The 21227-nt window shown below is 43.5% G+C and overlaps 1 protein-coding gene across 1 annotated transcript; it reads left to right on the top strand.

The window, feature by feature from the left end:
* Positions 1-6119: 6119 nt before the first annotated feature.
* LOC133890553 (DEAD-box ATP-dependent RNA helicase 5) lies at positions 6120-20727 on the top strand. Its single transcript, XM_062330970.1, has 12 exons — positions 6120-6633; positions 6741-6865; positions 7484-7591; positions 8123-8203; positions 9535-9613; positions 10185-10270; positions 10351-10475; positions 11725-11793; positions 11879-11972; positions 13263-13427; positions 13520-13612; positions 20204-20727. The coding sequence occupies exons 1-12, from the start codon at positions 6222-6224 to the stop codon at positions 20294-20296; spliced, it is 1530 nt and encodes a 509-aa protein (XP_062186954.1). The 5' UTR covers positions 6120-6221; the 3' UTR covers positions 20297-20727.
* Positions 20728-21227: the final 500 nt, after the last annotated feature.

Here is a 21227-nt window from a genome sequence, read left to right as displayed (position 1 = left end):
GCATTCACCCAGAAAACCACGCAATTAGGAGATCATAGATTATTACCACTTGAGCGCAGTGCTGCAGAAGAAGAGTTGGAGTAAAGTGATCCAACATCGTGCAAGTTAAACTCCTCAAGCAGCTTCTCGATCAGATCCGCGATCAGCCCCGCGCAAGTGATCATGCTCCTTGACCAGCTCCAAGCAGGTGGTCGTGCTTCTCGACCAGTTCCTTGAGTAGGTCTATCGCGTCCTTGACTAGCTCCGAGTGGTCGCGTCATGTTCCACAACCAGGCAAGCAGGTATATTGGTCAGCCGAGTAGGTCCTCGACCAACCGAGCTAGTACGTCGCAATCTTCACGCTAAGGAGATCAATGCCACAATAGTAGCAGCATATCTACAGTATCCACACGTACCAGATAGGATCACCGAGCATCAATGTGCTAGCATCGCGTGCGCGGCTAGGGTTTTAGGAGATTGTGTGGAGGGTTGCAGCTAGGGTTTCAGAGTGGCTCACCCCTCCAGCCTCACCTATGCCTCTCTTTATATAGAGCTCGCTAATGGGATCCCACGTTGGAAATCGTTTAGGACTCTAATCCAATTCGTATGTTTTGTTCCAACCCATTAAATGTGTGACCCGTTAAGTTCATGTACAAACGGCTATGACTCGGAAACCCTTTCCAAACTAAAATAAATAGATGTCCCTAGCAAGATATGTTGACTCCCGAGTATACACAAGGATCATATCGGCTGAACCTTGATATACACATGCACCGATCCCTTCACCTCACGATACCAGTCAAGCTCAATGCGAGATACGTGTCACCCTTATGATAGCTCGACCATTCACTTAATCAAGCAGTGGATTTATCATGATTAACTCTTTAATCATATTGGTATGGTCATGCACTTTCTCAATCCAACTACCTTAAGGAGCCCAGATATATCTCTCCCGTTATTAAGGAGGGGCAAATTCTATCTTGATCACTCACACCCCACAACACGTTTTATGACAAACCCGAAAACTATCTTTATGACTACCCAGTTATAGACTATCGTTTGACAGCTCCAAAGTATGTCATTACGCATTCTGGGAATCAATGAAGATAGCAGGTCTAAGGATATTGTAGGTACACCATCTTAAATAACAATTGATGGTATATCATAAATAACAATCCCAATAGTATCTTAAGGTGGATCTATCCAACATCATGTTCTTCAACATAAATATCCACATTATTAACTTGGTATCTCTATACTTATGATCTGTGAAACATGATCATCAATCAATACATGTGCTGGTCTTATGAATCATCACAATGATATGTGATCTGGGATCAATTTAGAATAACATCATGATACAAACAAAGAGTTCCACGAACAAGTCACATACTTGTCAATCAATGTAAATGATAGTCATTCTTTAGAATAACACATTATTCAAAAGTACATAAACATAGATGTGATACAATCATCTCTATGATTGCCTTTAGGGCATATCACCTTCAATAATGTCATACGATGCATGTGGTGAGACACCTGTGTTCCCATCGGAAATAATATCAGTCGCCACTCAATCCCAATTGACGCGCGACCGTTCACTTCCTAATACCGGCCGAATCCACCGCATATAAATACGGAACCCACCAATGTGAACCGCACAAAATATTCATGCTCAACCAGCATTCTTGCTTGCCATCTAGCCAGTGACGTAAAAACTCAACAAAGCCCCAAAAAAGATAGTCAAGGAGCGGGCAGAACTCCCATGGCTAGCCCTTCACACCATCATTGACTGCCTCAATGAACTGAAAGACTTTGTGTCCTTCAGGGCGATCTGTTTAGTGTGGCGCAACAATGTATGTCACAGAGAGCACTCATAATTCATCCCCTGGGTCATCCAGTCAGACGAGGTCCATGAGTAGGGTGAGTTATGATTCTATTCGCTGACCGAAGAGCGGATCCTCATCATGCACATCCCTTCATTCACGGGGCGCGGAATGAGAATCAGGACCTTTGAGGGGAGCTACTTGATAGGGTTTGACTGCGATGACGGCTCCATGAGAGTCACAAACCCGCTCAGTTCCTAGAATGGGCCCATTATAAGAACCCGGAGGGCTTCTTTATATGCCCGAAGCCGGGGGCTAAACCATGAAAAATCATTGTGATCTATGCGTACTTGTCTCATGACTGGAGAACACCTCGAGGAAGCATCGTTCTGGTGGGTCAGTAGTGCGGATGGATGGATATCAAGGCCAGCGAAGGACCTATGGGCACGCATATTGCTTGAAGGAGGAGAAAATGCATGGATCATTCGGGCAGGGGGCCACGTGCTCCTCCTCCGAAGTGACAGGCTGTGGGTTCCACCACCCTATAACATCCATTGGACTTCACTTCACCCCCACAAGCACCGCATAGCTTCGAAGGCCAGAATGTGCTTAGCGTGGGCGCTGGAACCTCATAGGTCGTGTAGACTAGAGCATGACCCCAGAGCTCCATGAGAAGATCATCCAAAGCTAGGAACATCCTCGCGGGGGATAGGGACCTCACAGGACTTCGCAAAGACTACATCCACTTCCTCAGTTGGCTTGATGGCCATAGCGGAGCCCAGTACTATGTGTGGCAGTGGGACATTGCAGCGAATGTCCCAGCCATCGGCCAGGGCATTCCTGTAGCACATCAATGGGCGCCAGGCACTTGGTTTGTACCAAGCCTGGAGTAAGGTGCCTCGTGAAAGAATGAGAAACATTTATCATTCGCGCAACGTATATATATTTTGTATAGGTCATGATAGAGTTATATTTTGAACACTATTACCAAGTAATCAAAGGGCTGATGCCATCGTTTGAAGAATGTATTTTGTTTTGATTTCACTGCATGATAGCAGAGGGCTACGCCCTAACTTGATATGTAACTTTGCCTTTTGGGGGGATTGATTTCCGCCGGCCAAAGGGGGGACTGAGACAAGGTACCACTCCACTGTCTAAAGATTCTCGGCTTTAGCCCCTAAAGTCAAGACCAAAACTGCAAAGGGGCAACTATTGAGGGAATGGTACCGCGTGGGCACCCGTTCGTTGAGTTTGGCCACAATAGTCCGATCCCAAAAACCAAAACAGCAAGGCTAACATCAATGTAGGGATAATTCCCTTTATGTTCTGTTGGGGTTTGGCACGAGAAAGCATAGCAAAGCCCAAGGGACGAAGCCTGAAGGCCAAAGGGCGCAACGAAGCCCGAAGGATGTAAGGGTGTGGCGAAGCCCTGAGGCAGAAGGAAGGAGGCGTGATGACCTTCAATGACAGAGTGAAGGCTCACCTAAAAAAGTAACCCGCAAGCTAGCTGGAACCCGATAAGGAAATGATTGAAGGGAGATAGTTAGTAGCCTCAACGGAGGGTCCAGTGCGGGTCCCCCAAGACACGTGTCGAAATTTGGTTGCTTAGAGCAATGTAGGTAGATATGACCATAATACCCCTAGGATTTTCTAGGATATTCCCTAGTGTTACAAAAGAATATTCTTGTGGATAAGAGGTAGGAATGTAATGATGACGGGAGTGGTTGAGGTGTGCCTATCAATACCTCCACTCACCTAAGGTAATAGCAAGAAAAGAACAATTATTACACCAGCAATTACGATACTATTCACTGTGTTGCGATCACAATCACAGCAACTGCTAATGTTTGAACTCCATGGGCAGATCTCGCCTTTGCTAGTTCCATCTTTTGCAGTACCAATCTAGTTGCATGGATCTTACAAGGTGATAGGCTAAATTTTTATCCCAGGTGTGAATTATAAAGGGCCAAACCAGAGTTTGACCTGGATTGCACCTACTGGTTGGTTCAGATCTGATGCAACTATCCTAAACCTAGTGAAACCAGACAATGCTGATACACTTGGTTAAAACATAACAAACCAAATCAGCCAAGTCACGACCCACGTCAGGATCCCTTAAGCTAACTTAAATCGGACGTTGGGAACCATCTCTAGGGTTTGTCCGCCCCAACATTGAGTGAGATAGACTATGGGAGCATTGTAGCCGAGCAGACACAAGTGACAAGCAGGAAGGAGGCGACATACACGTCTACAAAAGCATATTTGGGGGCTTAGGGCTTCGGCTCATTCGACAATTAGGCTTGGGGCCTTGGTTAAGTCGACAATTGGCTAGTTAGGCCATTCTCACACTCTACCTCATGGCCCCACAAGCCCATACCTCTGTGCTTTCTTTCTCCCATTGCTAGATGCAGAGGCCGATGCAGCAACACCTAAGGCATCTCTGCTTCACTCTAGCCGCCGAGGTGTGGGATGCCTTGGGAAAGGGGAGGGTCTTTTGCGCCGCTAGGTAGCTCGAGCAGCTGTCCCACACTGCCTAATGGGGCAGTCCAGCTTTGCTAACAGGCTATCTATTTCACTAAAATGATATACCAAATAAGGGTGGTCTATTTTCATTAGAAATAGAGATTGGAGGGCAGTTCTGCCTCTATCATCATAATGCTAAAATTTTGGCACAAAATTCAGACAAAGATCGAGACTATTTGTGTCCAGCTGTTGGTGATTGACATGCTAGAATTTCTTCTAGAATCTTTCTTTGAATGATATGTAACTATGGTTCATTCATTTTTCATTTTCTGTTTGCTTAATTTGAGTAGGTTTTGTATCCAAATATAGTCCTATAACCCCTTGAAACTAAGTTGAGAAGGAGTTACATGTCTGTATTTCAATTTTTATGAAAAATTGCACTCTAAATATTTTATTTGAAAACTTTACTTCGATAAATACAGTTGGAATTCTTTAACAAAGATTCTTCTTAGAGTGAACAAATCTTATTTTTCTACCGATCAAAATGAATTTTGATTTGCATCAAATATTCATACTTAGATATAGGTTTCATCCATATATAGAGCGGTGGCTGTGAGACAAACATATTTTTTGCGTCGATCACGCTGGCCCTCAGCCATCGGCTGCCTTGCCATTGTCGGGAGGGGAGGGGATCTAATATGTCGATGGCGGATCTGTGTATTACTAGTTAGTTTGTTAGGTAAGTTAGGGTTCTTACGGTGTTGGATTACTGACCTCTGAAGCTTTTGCTCCCTTTCCGCAAGCCTGGAGACAACAATGGCAACGATGTGTGATTCTAGTGATGCGATTAGGAGTTAGATTCTCTCCACCTCTACGCTATAGGGTTGGAGGTTGTTGACATACCTTTCAATGGATTTTTTTCTAGGTCACTAGCAATGTGCGGTGGACTGCCCTTGGAGTGACACATGGTTTCCCGTTCGTTGCTCTCCCCCAGCAGCGAAATCTGTGTGGCTTCTAGTTCTTCCCATCTCCCCATTTATTCCCAAAACTTCCAATACACACAAAAACTTTGAATCAAGTTGAACACTTTCTATTCGAGTAAAAGGAAGTTTATATTCAAGGAACATAACTTTTATGTAGGGCAATAAAAATTTTGGCTTTAAGGAAAAACTTTCAATTTGGGGGGAATTGGTGGTGGTGGGGTGTGTGTGTGGTGGGGGGGGGGTTGGATTTTGGGGAAAAGCTTGCGGGAAAAATAACTTTCAACCTAAGACTATAAAATTTCAATTTAGAATGGAATCTTTGGATTGAGGAGGTCGTTGGGCCTCACCATGGCAAGTGACATGAGAGCTCGCCACATATCTATTGCAGTTAGCATCTTGCCATTGCTTGATGTCACGTACAAAGTCTCTCCATGGCTCGAGGTCTAGCAGCATAGCGAGATCCCATCTCCTCGAATCTCCCTCTCTCCATTTGCTGAAGAACTAATGTGAAGGAGACAAAAAGGAAAGGAAGACGACATATGTAACTAAGTCGCATGTAGCTGAAGCGGCACTCTCTATCCCTAAGCGCACCACATGTCCATCATATATGTCTTCATGGTGGCGACGTATCGTGTGGAGAAGGGTGACAACAAGATAAGTTGGTAGAGGGTATCTTTAGAATAAGAAATCAATAATACGATGAGTATGTTATTACTTGTGCTGTCTAAGGTTATAATTCAATTAAATGTAAAAAGAAAAACGTCTTATTCAGACTAAAATCGAATGGAATGAGGGATAATTTGCAGGTGCGACGAAATCACAGGATCATGAAATAGATGGCTGAGATTACCCGAGCCGCCGCCTCAGTTCCATCTAAAACCCTAGAAATCAATCTCCTTGTCCCACTTCCCGCCGTCCTCGCCCTTCCCATTCGAGGCCCCTCCCCACCGGCATCTCCTCCCCCGCCGCCATGGGCCGCAAGCTGCTCGCCGAGCAAGGGGGAACACCCAAGAGCAGCAAGAAGGACAAGAAGAGCAAAAACGACAAGAAGCGGAAGCTGGCGGACGAGGCCGAGGAGGAGGAGGCGGCGGCCGCGGCGACGACGGAGGGGGTCACGAACAGCAGCAAGAAGAAGCGGGTTGAGGATGGACCCGGCGAAGGAGGGGAAGCAGAGAACGGCGCGGAAAAGACCGTGGCGGTGACCGGGAAGGGCTTCCAGGACGCCAAGTACGCACCGCTGCAGTCCTTCGCTGCCGCCGAGCTGCCGCCCCAGGTGCTCGACTGCTGCAAGGCGTTCGCGCAGCCGTCGCCCATCCAGGCGCACTCCTGGCCGTTCCTCCTCGACGGCCGCGACTTCATCGGCATCGCCGCCACCGGATCCGGTATAGTAAAATTATGTGTTTTCTACTCCCCGCTTGGTTATTCTTTTGCTGCGTCGTGCTAAAATTTCTGATAAACTTGTTGCGTTCTGTCATTTGGTTGATGCCAGGGAAGACGATTGCCTTTGGTGTGCCGGCACTGATGCACATCAGGAAGAAGGTAGGGCTGAAAGCGGGGAAGAAGGCCTTGCCCCGGTGCCTCGTGCTGTCGCCGACGAGGGAGCTCGCTCAGCAGGTAAGCCAGTGAATGTAATCCGCAACTCCGCTTTAGTTATGTACTTCGAGCATGTCATGCGAATTTCATGTAAATGCTGTCTGCTTGCTGTGGCGTTAAATAAGCCACTTCAGGTTTCCTGAACATTATTTTCGATTCAACTTTCAAGTGGAACAAGTATTACACACTAGAGGTAACATGAGTGACATACTTCTATTATGTGGCACCCAAGAAGTTCTGTCGTTGTTCATGTAGCTGATTTATTGAAAGACGAACATTTGAGGCTTTCTTGATTAGGCATTCTTTCTATAACAAAAATGACTTGCATTCATGTCTCTTTTTTTGGTGCTTCTGCTGCTGTTTGCAGTTTGTAAGTTTCTAGCCTGAGCTTACGTGCTATGCTGCCTTTTCAATTTCTCCAAAAAGCTTGTGGAGTACATAGCCAAACAAATTAATTCTGGGGAAAGAGGGGACATAATAATGCTTTTACCTTTGTCTACAAATGCATGTGTCATATCCTGTTTTTGTCAGTGGATAATGGAAAAACTGATCATAATAATTTGTAGGTTTGGTCAGGTCTGAAATAAATATAGTTGATTGTGAACATACAAGAATGATATACACATTTCTGTGTGCCAGATTGCAGATGTACTTACTGAGGCCGGTGCACCGTGTGGGATAAATTCAGTTTGCCTTTATGGCGGAACTTCAAAGGGACCCCAGATATCTGCCCTTAAATCTGGAGTGGTAAGATAACACTAAATTTCTTTCTTGCACAACCACAATTTTTATAATCCTACTGAATATTGTTTACATTGTGATGTCATTGTAAATCCAATCACTACATGAAGACATATTTGGTTTCATGAATTCTTCTTAATGAAAAAATTGGAAATGCTTGTTTGCTACTCCCTCCAGTCATAAAAACATCATGACGTTTTGGAAAAGGATTGGTCAAACTTTTAAAACTTTGACTAACAATAACTTTCAAAATATTTAGTTTGGAAACATTAAAATCATATGCGTAATTTGTGTTGAAAAATGCTTTCAAATATCACAAATATATTGGATTTTATAAACATGTCCTAATAGAAAATAGTGGTCAAAATTAAGTATTGGTGACTGTGTCTTCTCCAAAACGTCATGGATTTGCGACCGGAGGGAGTATATAGGACATGCTACTGTGCGCTGGATTCTGTTCAGTATTTGGCAGTTACTCATGTGGAAATATATTGTTGCCTGACCTTTCATTCACCTTTTTGGGGTTTGTGCTTTCAGGATATAGTCATAGGAACTCCTGGTCGTATGAAAGATCTTATTGAAATGGGTGTTTGTTGTCTTAATGAGGCTTCCTTTGTGGTAAGTCAGCTATTCATTTCATTGTGTTGTTGTTTATGACTGTGATATGCATAGTATATATACTCCCTCCAGACACAAATATGTGGCGTTTTGGACATCAACATGGTCCCCCCAGTTGCAACTTTGACCACTATTCCCTCTGCTCTTCTGTATTTGACATCCTAGAATTGTGCAGTCAGACCTTTTAAAGTTTTGATCATTAATATGCTAGAACTATGTAGATTGGCTATATGAAAGCTATGTTTCTACTTTCTAGTTTTGTAGTTAAAAAATAATCCCATAGTATTATAAGTTTACCACTAGATATTAATTCAAAATTGATGAAATAATGGTTGAAGTGACATCTTGGACTCAGACCATGAAAAATCAAAAACATTATGAGAGTACTTTCCAAGGCGAATCTATGACAATCATTTTCATGTCAAATATATTCATGAATATATTAATAGCTGAAGTTTAAAAAGTGGACTGCATGTATCCTGAAACACCTTTATGTAGTACTTTCTTAGACCAGAGCTTGTAAATGGCTATATGATGCTTGTACGCTTTTTTTGGGTTAAGTTTGCTTGATATTTTAGTGTACTTTTTGAAAGCTCATACGAAGCAGTACATATATATGCATCTCCATCCACATGTGCTATTACTTTAAAGCTCTATTAGCTTTCCTGAAAGATTTGAAGAGCAAGACATGCTTAGCAGAAAAAGCAAGTGCACGATTGAGCTTTAGATGGCATATGAACATGCATGTTCTGGTTGCTTGTTTTATTAAATATTTTTATGCAGAACACTGCTGTTAACAGTACCAGACAATGTTCAACGAAAGCTTCACATGATTCCATCAAAATTGTGTAGATGGAATGATGGATGGAGAGATTATTGAATAAATACTGTGTAACACGAGGATATTACTTGAATTTGCTTTTTACCTGACTTTGTAGCCTGGTACACACTCTTAATATCATTTGGTGCTTCATTTTTAAATCTCAATAAGGAATCACCCGATAGAATTCATATGAACCCTAACAAAGTAGTCGAAAATAGCATTTCCCACAATCACTGCATCCCGATCATTATTTCCTTAGCCCTCCTCTGTCCACTTTGTTCTGGCATCTAATTAACAAGTGATTAGGTTTAAGAATAGGGTGGTCAAGATTAAAAGTTGTAGTAAAATGGATTAACATCTTCCTGCCTTAATCACCTCAAACATTCCTTGGGTTGCTGCTGTGCTTACACTTTCACGGTTGTACATTAATAAATTATTGCGTTCTATTCTGTTGCTTTTGGCCATAGAGTAAGATAGATATTCTTTAACACCGACTTGTCTTCCACAGGTTCTAGATGAAGCAGATAGAATGCTGGATTTGGGTTTCGAACCTGAAGTCAGGGCAATTTTGAGCCAAACATCATTTGGTTTGTATTCATGGCTTTCTCTTCCTCTGTCTGTCTGTGCTTGGGTTGTTGGGGGCGGGGGGTTCTTTGATATCCTTTTTTGTGGGTTGCAGTTGGTATGTGCTGCTATTGCTCAATGATTCCTATTTCCATTTCTGACCAACTGTACTAATAAGTTGATAACCACCTGGTCAAGTCAGAATAGAATAAACAGCAAAAAGAAAAAAAAATCAGATTAGGATTCTTATGTACCGTGCTTGTGAGGTTTTGCTGGCTTTTAAAGCTGCTAGTCTTACCGGTGTCTATATTGATTTTTTGACAACCTTTGAAGCCTCATCTGTCACAATGTTGTTACCACAAAGTGGAAATTGTATCGATCATGCTAGGAATCTGTGCAAATTGGCATTTGCAGGGTGCTACAAAAGAGTGGAGGAGTTATCATTGTTATTTGAATATTTTTCTATTTATCAGTGCCTTTTATTTTATTTGTGCTACTTCTGTGAACTTATCCTTTTTCTGCATTTCTCTGCTGCATTCATGACAACACCTTTTGTTTTCTTTATGATGCATAATGATCTTATATCTCATTCAGCACGTCAGATGGTTATGTTCAGTGCAACTTGGCCTCTTGCTGTCCACCAGCTAGCTCAAGAGTTTATGGATCCAAATCCAATAAAGGTATGCTTTTCTTGTCTATTTTCTTTGTTCAGTGTACCTGATTGCTTGTGCTTGACAGTTTGTACAACATCTCACTGCAGGTTGTTATTGGATCAGAAGATCTTGCAGCTAACCATGATGTGATGCAAATTGTTGAAGTATTGGATGATAGGTCACGAGATTCAAGATTACTTGCCTTGCTTGACAAATACCATCAAGCACAAAGGTAGATATTACAGTCGAATTTCACTTGCTACTGTATTAATCTACATAAGATTTATTTTCCTAATGCAATGATTCCAGCTGCTATGCTGGGGGCTAAGCATCAGAATAGATAATAGATTGATGCTCAAGCAGCTATATATGAAACTTGATCATACGATTGCATGCATTTTGGTTACAAATGGAGAAATTGGTGGCCTACATGAAATTCTTTGCACTATTCAACTCACTTGCTCCTTTTTCTTGTTTCTTGTACTCACACAAAATCTGGGTTTCAACTCCACTTGCAGACTTGTACCCTTGCCTTCCCGAATTATAAGTAGGATAGGTTCCAAAATTTGCTTGACTCAGAACAAAGTTAAATAAAAGGGTTGAGAAAAGTATTTTGATAAGACTAAAACTATTATTACAGAACTTATAGTTGCAGAACATCCGGGTAGCTTTGTTTGTGGCACACAAACATGTATTATGTTCCTAATATTTTACAAAACCCAACTTGATCTGACATGCTGGTCCCACCCGGCTCACGTCAATGGTTCTCCTGTGAGTGGCTTGTGTGTGGACCGACATGTCAGGATTGGGTGGGATTTTGTTAAGGTGATACCTATTATTTTCTGCAACTGTGGCCATAAAACATGTCTTACAAAAAACCATAGGTTCAATGGTGCATAACCACTGGGTATTATGGTGTGGCCACAGAAGATACCGATAAACAGTTAAGATATCTCTTTCATCAACTGTTACTCCTCGATCTTTGTCCCTCTACCCTTGCTTCCTCTACATTAGCATCCTAGATCTGCTGGCTATCATTGTTCCTTCCTCTTCTTGCCTTAGATCTGGCAAGCTCTACTGGTTCATGCATGTGACAGTTCTCTGTTCCATGTTCCCGTTCACTTTCTACCCCTGTCAAACATTGCTTTGTACCACTTCATAACATCATTGTCCTGAATCCTGATATGCTCCTTTTAAACCACCTCATCATTTCCATGTATTGTGACTAACATGTCAGAACAGTGATATTCAATGCACGATTTTGTTCTCCTTGAGTGCATGTGAGATGACAGCATTCCTAGGATGGGATATTTTTTTTCTTTTTCATATTACTCTACCAAATTTCACATCGTTAGTATTCTAATATTGCCTTCTAACATGCCATTGTTTGTGCGCAAACACTTTTAGCAGTGCTGATCTTTTATCTTTGGATCCGCAATAGTTAAGATGCGTCTAAGTTATACTTGTGTTCAATGCAACAGCAACAGGGTTTTGGTTTTTGTGTTGTACAAGAAAGAAGCTGCACGAGTGGAAACAATGCTTCAAAGAAGGTAGCAGATTTATTTTCATGTCTTCAATTTAATCTCTGCACAATATATTCTCCATTATTTTAATCTATATATGTTTGTTCTGAAGGGGGTGGAAGGCTGTTTCTGTTCATGGAGATAAGGCTCAGCATGATAGGACCAAAGCTTTATCTTTGTTTAAAGAAGGGAAATGCCCTTTAATGGTGCGCTTTTTCTATCACTTCCGTATAATTGATTTAGGCCGATAGTCCAATTGTAGATATTTATTGACTTTACATTTTAGAGATGGTTGTTGCTTAGTTTGTGAGTTAGACCTGAAGAGATCTGGGGCACATTTCTTCGCCCAACCTTGCCCACTAGCCTTACTAGGCAAGGTTGGGCCAGCCAAACCTTGCTGGTGGAGAAGAGCCAATTTGGCTCACACTCAGAAGCAAAGAAATCCTTGCCCACCTTGCCCAGGTTCAAACTAAGCAAGAGAATTAAACATGCTTTCTTTGTCGACTAACCTTGCTAGGTAAGGCTAGGTAAGGTTGGGCAAGGTAACCAAACATGCCCCTGGTGGAGCAGGCTGGCTTTTTCAGCTATTTCTTGATCCATGACATTTTTAAATGTAACTCTTGCCAGTATGATTACAAACTTTTATTTTATTTTGTGTTCTGAGTTGTGCACTATCTTCATGTTATAGTGATAAAGCAAGTGAAGTACGCTTGTCCTTCTGGATCAAGATATATGTTTTATGTTAACTATATTTAGTGTTAGTTACCTGCTTGGAGTACTACGAAGTACTATGGGATGCATGACTTCATATTACACTGTAATTTTGTGGCAGAAAGTTTTAAGCAGCTAAATATTTTTTTTGGATATTAATAAGTTATACTATTCTTGGGTTCTCATTTTTGCTATTAATAGATCAATTTGTTTTGATAGTGGCTCTAGTCATGTCACTAAACTCTATGTATTTCTGCAAAATGTTTCACATATGCGGTTGTTATCTATCCTTTTAATTTACCAATTTTACTTCATGAGGAACTTATGAAAGTTTTTATCATTGGCGATTCAAAACATTCAAGAAACATAACACTAGAAGTAAATCCACGATTTTATTATTACTATAGTTATAGTGAAATTAGGTGTCAGTGTACATCAACACGGTGCCAGCACCATGTGAGTTATCACATGTTGCTCATATGGTGAAACCATTAAATATTTATAGATGACACGAGGTGAATATGAGGTTAATCGAAACATTTTGCACGTATGATTCACAGCTTCAGTTAAGAGTGTAAATTCTTCCAAAAATACTTGTCCTCCTGAAACCAATGTGAAATGAGGTTTTCTGAAATTCTCTCTTTTTCTTTTTTGCATCCTTTATGTGGTTTTCATCTTATGACTAATTATCTTCTGCATTTAACATCACCCTGTGAACTCTCTCTTTTGTTTTACTGTGTAGACAACAACGGTATTGTTTGTTCATTATTTTTTAATACATGCAGATTGCTACGGATGTTGCTTCACGCGGACTTGATATTCCTGATGTTGAAGTTGTCATTAATTATAGCTATCCTTTGACCACTGAAGATTACGTCCACAGGATAGGAAGGACTGGTCGTGCCGGCAAGAAAGGTGTTGCACATACCTTTTTCACTCAAGCGAACAAGGTACACAAGATCATGATCCCAATTTTCTACTTTACAGCCTTACTACTTAAGTTGTAGTTGATGTTATGTTGTTAATTTAATCCTGTATACAGGGACTTGCTGGTGAACTTGTGAATGTTTTGAGGGAGGCTGGTCAAGTTGTTCCTCCAGCCCTTATGAAATTTGGCACACATGTCAAGAAAAAGGTTTGTATTTGCTAGAATTTTTCATTTGAAGTTATCTTTTGCCCATATGCATAGTCCATGTCTATCCATGCATGTGATTGTTTAGGTATCGATCTGTAACAATGTCAGTAAGAGTACATAAAGAAATACATTAGAAAGTACACATACTTACGGAGTATACATTCTTAAGCAATCACTTTAACGAAATTAACTGTCCTGTCTAGCATTGAGCTTTTGTGTTGCTGCAAATACTGCAAATGTGCGAAAATCTGTGGTTGTAGTTTTAAAAATGTTGGAGTTCCCAAGCTGAAGTATGTGCTAAGTTCATCCGCACGAACACGAGCATAATTTTTGTGCTGCGCTGAACTTCTTACAGTTCTTCCGTTTTCTCCTTTATTTATAAGCCAAACAGCCATGCATCTAACAGCCATACATTAACAGCTAAATAAAAACTGCACTAACAGCCATACATTAACAGCTAAATAAAAACTGCACTAACATCTATGCATTAACTGCTAAATAAAAACTGCACTAACAGATGAAAAACTGAAATGCATGACCACTAATTTGCATGCAAATAGAAACTGAAAAATACTAACTGCTCAGGATTAAAAAACATGCAACAAACTTCCCTTAATAATGATGCAGTTCTTGGGTGTTGATGATGCCAATCTTTGCACGGAGCTCCATGAACTTGATGCGTGCGAAGGCTTTGTGAGAATGTTTGCGAGTTGCTCCTCTGTGCGGATGAACTCGACGTTGATTTGGCTTTTTTCTGCACACTCCCAGATGAAATGAAACTTTGTGTCGATGTGCTTGCTCCCGTCGTGATCCACTGGGTTCTTGATTAATGAGATTGTAGACTTGTCCACCTTTAGGATCACGCTGGGCTCTGAGTTGAGCATGTCACTCAGAAGCTGTGCTAGCCAAACGTCTTGGCATGCCGCGGAGGCTGCGGCGATATATTCTGCCTCGTAGGACGATAGTGCCACACATGCTTGGACGACTGCCAGGTGATGGGGTTGCCATCGAGGAAGGTCATCTCAGAGGTGCTCTTCCTATCATCAATGTCGCTGGCTATGTCACTGTCGTTGTAGCCCAATAGGCATGGTCACATGCTCTTCTTCTCGGCCGTATAGAGAACACCCAATGTTGTTGTCCCTGCAACATAGTGCAGTATGCGCTTGACGGCGACAAGGTGCTCTTCACATGGCGACTCCAATGAAGCGGCTGACGTAGCCTATTGAGTAGGCTTGGTCCGGTCGGGTGTGGACAAGGTACCGGAGGCTCCCAACTAGACTTTGGTAGAGTAGCATCGACCGTCAAAGATGAGCTCGACTTGCTAAGCTTGAGGCATACCTCCATTGGAGTCTAACAGGGGTTGTAGTTCACCAGCCCAGCCTTCTCTAGAATCTTCAGCGCGTAGGCGGATTGCCCGAGCTTGATGTCGTTCGGGCTTTGTTGCACCTCGATGTCGAGTTAGTACTTGAGCGCTCCCAAACCGCTCATCCGGAATAAGTTCTTCATCTCCCCCTTGAACTCGTGGACGCCGATGGTGTTGTCGTCGAGGATGATTAAGTCGTCGACGTAGACACCCAAAATCAGCCGACTCCCACTTTCACCTCGCGTTTACACTCTATGTTCAGAGATGCTGCGATGAAACCCAAGTGAGTAGAGTGGTGTCTAGCTTCTCATTCCAGGCGCGCGGTGCTTCGCGGAGACCGGAGAGCGCCTTGTGGAGACGTAACACCTTGTTCTTGTGCTTGTTGATGAAGCCAGGCGGCTAGCGACGTATACCCCCTCCTGGAGATCATTCAAGAATGCCGACTTGACATCCATATGGTGAGCCTCCCAGGATTGATGCGTGGCGATGGCGAGTAGGAGTCGCACCATCTCTAGACGGGTAACAGGAGCGAAGACCTCATTGAAGTCCACCCCCTGTCGCTGGACGTAGCCCTTGGTGACGAGACGCGCCTTGTGCTTCACAATGTCTCCATGCTCGTCACGCTTTACTTTGTATACCCACTTTAGGCCGATCGTGCGGTGACCTGCAGGGAGATCAACAAGGCTCCAGGTCTTGTTGTTAGTAATTGAGTCCATCTCCTGCATTGCCTTGCGTTAGTTGTCGCTTTGCTCTGCTTCAGCGAAGCTGCTTGGTTCCTTAGCGCTCAGCATGTGAAGCTCGTCGAGGTCGAGTTGGCATGGTGCGTACCCTCGTGGCGTTGTCGGACAGAGGATGTTGTCAACGGTGTGGTAGCGCTGAGGAGCATCATCAGCATCTGCATCAAGCCTGGAGTCGTGCGTGGGTGGCGTGATGTGCTCGATCGCCATCGGAATTTGATCATCTAGAGCTGCAGGTGTCGTTGGAGAAGATGTTCGACCATTGTCTTGGGAGCTTATACGTGTCACACATTGGCTCCCTAGTGACCACGTACTCCACGGTGAAGGGGTCGTCGTAGTTCACCTCATGTTCCTCTTAGCTCCATTTCCATTGCGACCATTCATCGAACACAACGTCACACGTCATGTGCACGTGCTTGCCGATGGGGTCGTACACTCGGTATGCCTTTGGCCTGCTCTCATAGCCGACGAAGATCATCGGGGTGCTACGGTCATCGAGCTTCTTCAGATGATACTTCTCATTCTTGACATGCGCGACGCAGCCAAAGGTGCGGAGGAAGTGCACTGCTGGCCGCACACCATGCTAGGTTTCGTACGGAGTCTTGCCATCGACACTCCGAGTCGGTGCACGGTTGAGAATGAAGACGGCAGTGTAGACTACCTCACCCTAGAATATTCCGGGGAGGCCCTTTGTCTTCAGCATGCTTCCGGCCATGGCGACCACTGTCTGAATGTGGCGCTCAACGATCCCATTCTGTTGCGGAGAATAGGGGGTTGTGAGCTACCGTTGAACACCACACTCGACGCAGTAGTCTCTAAACTCCATCGACGTGAACTCGTCGTCGTGATCGGTGCGGAGTACTTTGAGCTTCTTTCTTGACTCCACCTTCGCCATGGCCTTGAACCGCCTGATTGCCGCTGGAGCTTGGTCCTTGCTCGCGAGGAAACTGAGCCACATGTAGCGGCTGAAGTCATCCACCACCAGCAGGAGGTAGCAGTTGTTGCTTGGCGTCGTTGGCGTGATCGGTTCGCAGAGGTCGCTGTGCACAAGGTCGAGGATGTGCTTCGTGCGGTACTTCGCCAGCTTGGGGAATAATGCTCGCCTTTGCTTCTCGGTGAGGCAGCTGTCGCAGACTTGATCAATGTGATCAATCCGCGGTAGCCCTCGCACCATGGCCTGCTTGGAGAGATTACGCAGGGATTGGAAGCTGAGGTGCCTGTACCTCGCGTGCCAACGCCATATCTTCTCTGAGTCTCTTGCTGACAAACACACTGGTCGTGTGATGTCGAGGCTAAGCATGTACAACCCGCTAGGGGAGCGCCTCAACCTCGCCAGTAGTTGTTCTCGTCAAGTTGGCCGATGCTGATGGTGTTGGTGGTGAGTTGGGGAATGAAGTACACCCCTGTGAGTGCGTGGTACTCGTTGGTCTTGCAGGTGAACAAGATCGTGCCGCGCCCCTCGATGTTGATGATGGAGAAGGTAGCACGCGACCCGATCATGTGGTTCGTGGCACTGGTGTCAAGGTACCACATCCAATCGTCGCGGTCCTCTCGATCCAGCTGTGCAAATGCCTTCACCTCGACCAGCAACGGAGTGGACATGGGGAGCGATGCAACCACAAGCCTTGGCCATCAAAAGCGTGGGCTCGTCGTCGTCACCTTGTGTCAAGTGGGCCTTAGCCCGCTTCGTCTTGCTGTGGCAATTCTTGGCCCAATGGCCAAACTTGCCATAGTTATGACATGTCCCGACCACCTCCTGGGTTGGACGTCATGGCGTTGCCGTCACGTGGCCCGTTGCCGCGGCCGCACCCACGGCTCTTGCCATGACGACGATGGGAGTCGCCATTGTCGCCGCTACTAGATCCTCCCTCATCATCGCACTTCTTTATGCGAGCTAGCCACTCCTTAGTGAGGAGTAGCTTCTGCCCGTCATTGCCGCCTGAAGAGTTGAGTTTGTACCTCTGCTCCATAGCGTGTAAGCGACTGGTCACCTCCTCGATCGAGATCGTGCTCAGATCAAGGAGGGTCTCGATGGAGATGGCGACCTGCTGGAGACGTTCTGGGATAACCTACAGAAATTTTCGTATCACCTCAACATCAGTGACTTCGTCCCCCAGTACTCGAAGGTTGCTGGCGAGGCTCATGATCCTCATGGCGAAGTCGTCGACAGACTCCATCTTTGAACAAGATCTCGCCGAGCTCGCGTTGTAGCTTCTGTGCGTCCGCTTCTCTAGCACACTCAACATCGACACACATCGTCTTGATCGCATCCCAAGCGTCTTTGGTGGTGTCCTTGACGGCGAGAGTGGCCAACATCTCCGATGGTATAACACAGAGAATGGCAGACAGCGTTAGCCTATCATCGTAGTAGTCACCGCCACCAGGTTCGATTGCCTCCCAAAGGCTTTGCACTTGCAGGTTCACCCGCATCACGAGCACTCACTCCGTGTAGTTCGTTCGTGTGAGTGTGGGGTAGACCATCGAGCTTGATGCCTCCTTGACGACGCGCTGCACGACCACCTCGCAACCACTGTCGTCATGATGTCGCAGTCGATGCGGGGGAAGTGATGGTGACCCATGGCGATTCTGGCGTGGAGGTGTCATCGAGTGTGCGCCCACAGATGACATCGCAGTGATCGGATCGTCAAGCCGAACACATGAACACGAGCATAATTTTTTGTGCTGCACTGAACTTCTTAACAGCTTTTCTGTTTTCTCCTTTGTTTATAAGCCAAACAGCCATGCATCTAACAGCCATGCGTTAACAGCTACTGCACTAATAGCTATGCATTAACTGCTAAATAAAAACTGCACTAATAGCTGAAAAACTGAATGCATGACTACCAACTGCATGCAAACAGAAACTGAAAAATACTAACTGTTTGGGATTAAAAAACATGCAACAAAAAATTCTCATAAAACTAATAGATAAAAATCTTATACAAAAAGGGAAGGCATTTTAATCTCTTCAAAATTCAAGAGCAAACTCTACTTCAGTTGAGAGACACGAAAACGACATATACACATAGTGAATAGTGATTTTGCATGGCTCACTCATCTCATATGTGCACTTGAGTTCAGTCTTCAAATTTTACATGGTATAGAACATGGCCCCCTCAATCTTAGTAGATCTATTGTTTGAGAGTTTTTTTACAACTATACACCTAATTTTCATAGGATTTGCAGCATTTATCCATTTTCATAGAATATGTCCCATCACATTAAATAGAAGATGCTCCATTTACAACCCTATGAAAATGAGAATTATTGGATGGATATGTTTGCGATTACTGAAAACTGGATATCTTATTAATTATTACCTACTCCCTACATATATTGACGACAAAAATTTGGTGTTACTAGACCCATCATGCAAAATAATTAATTAATTTTGTTTGAAATTAACCTGTTTCGGTGTTTTAGATTCCAAGAACCATGGTGTTTAGAGATCACCGTTTGACAATTGTCATTCACGTGGTACTACAGTATTTCGAAACCACAGTTTTTAAAGTTTTTAGGAATACCATAATGTGTTTGGTAGTTGTTAAAATAGCTCGCATAAAGATAAAGCATTGCAAGGGGGTAATATGGATTCTGGGCTCTTCTTGGACGGTGCATATGGACTCTAGATGTGAACTAGTCCGTAACTTTATTTAAATGATCACTTCTTTGGTGGATGATCACTTTCTATCTGTAAGATACTAATCTAAACTTCTAAAGACAATTCGGGTCCTCAGACTTCTAGTTTAGATGGTAGATCTGTAAGATATATTTGTTCAAACGGAAAACTCTTGGCGCATGTAGGTAGCTAGATGCAGCAGAAATAGAAATTAGGTCCTGTTCCCCATTTCAGGGGATCCAAGGTCCGAGTGGGCAGCGGGGACTGACGACTCTACTCTGGTGGAGTCTGGCTTTAGTACAACCAAGGTGACAGTGACCATGGGGGCAAGCAAAAATGGAGTGAACATATCTTTGCCTTCCATCTCTTGTGGCCATGGAAGCACAGTAGAGAAGATGGCAATGCGAGTGGGAAATTTCTGGTTCTGTGAGGGCTAGGGAGCTTGGTCCTTGACCAATTTTTAATAGAGACGGCTAGCCGCTGCTATGCTGCTACAGTGTGTCAAAAAAAATTGTACGCAATGAGGAGTGCACCTGTTTAGAAAAATAAGTCCCAAGTGGAGTTTCTAAAACTCCAGCAAGGCTATAGTTTTAGCGATACCAATGGTTTTCAAACTACAGGCTTTGTTATATCCAAACACCTCCTGGACTCTCAAAACCAAGGTTTTTTTTTTCTAGAACTACAGTTTTTTTTTTTTGAAAACTCCACAGAATCTTTGTACCTACACAGGCCCTACTATTTTGAACTGTGGGGTGTATTTGTTAGTTCTTCAGCCCAATATGAATCATGAAAATGAACAGTGACATACTTTGCATGAGGGTGAGTTTATGATAAATGGCTATGACTTTATCTGCCATTCATTCTTTTTGCAGGAATCAAAAGTATATGGATCTCACTTCAAGGAAATCGCAGTCGATGCTCCTCAATCCACAAAGATCACATTCGTTGATTCCGATGAGGACTAAAGTAACAGCAATAGCAGACTAAAGTAACAGCAATAGCAGACTTTTCATCCTTGCTCATGGAAACTTGATTTATCTTGGTGAATCGGCACACTGGTTGGCTATGCAATGGATATCATCAGATCAGGCATTTGGAAGATGATTGCTGCAAAGGATTCTTCATTGGCAGTTGGCAACACCTAATTATTGCTCTCATAGTATCATCCTAGTTTTAGGTCGGTTTATTATCAACAACATTCTGCTTTTGCTTATTTTTCAGACCATCCGCACTATACTTGGTTGTATGCACCACAGTTCTCTTATTGGAGACAGCTAGTTAAATTCGATGTGTACCATAAGGGTACCGGCAACTCGGTTATGGTTATGATTGAATAGTAAAAAGCATATGATTCTGTAGTTCTAGTTAAAGAAAAAGTGAAGATGATTCTCCAGTCTGGATATGCCTGCTAATGGATTGGATCCTACGGCTTTTTTGTCGGGTTTTGATTGGAGACCTCTTGTTTGGAACAAAACGTGCCAAGGGCATGTCCAGCGGTACATACATATGGTAAATAATATATGAGTTGTCTATAAGTAGTCTATATGATATCTAATTATTGAATGACATGAGAAGTTCAGACCATAAATAGCATGCAACATCTATACCGTAGCTGCTCCATTTTTTCACCGCTGTTCATCCTCCAGATCTGTGTGAATAGAGTTCGACAATAGGTGGAAAGCAATGAGTCGCAGGTTGCTGCAGTGAAGTTGTCTATATCGTCGAGTTTGCAAACCAAATAGGTTAGGTATGCTACTATTCGAAGGCAACAAATATTATTAGTGTATAAGATCATTATTGACTCCCGTGTTGAGGGAAGTAACATGGTTCCTCTCGTTGCAAATGACCAACCCATCTTTGCAAAGTAGTCTTCTCCACTCATCCTTTCTCACTATT

The sequence above is a fragment of the Phragmites australis genome, chromosome 14 (assembly GCF_958298935.1).
Source record: "Phragmites australis chromosome 14, lpPhrAust1.1, whole genome shotgun sequence".
In the NCBI taxonomy this organism is placed as follows: domain Eukaryota; kingdom Viridiplantae; phylum Streptophyta; class Magnoliopsida; order Poales; family Poaceae; genus Phragmites; species Phragmites australis.
This window is presented reverse-complemented; position numbering and strand designations above follow the sequence as displayed.

Coding starts and splice junctions, on each gene's coding strand:
- LOC133890553 (XM_062330970.1), top strand. CDS start 6,222: ATGGGCCGCAAGCTGCTCGCCGAGCAAGGGGGAACACCCAAGAGCAGC. Junction 6,866..7,483: donor CGAGGGAGCTCGCTCAGCAG/GTAAGCCAGTGA, acceptor TCTGTGTGCCAG/ATTGCAGATGTACTTACTGA. Junction 7,592..8,122: donor CTGCCCTTAAATCTGGAGTG/GTAAGATAACAC, acceptor TTGTGCTTTCAG/GATATAGTCATAGGAACTCC.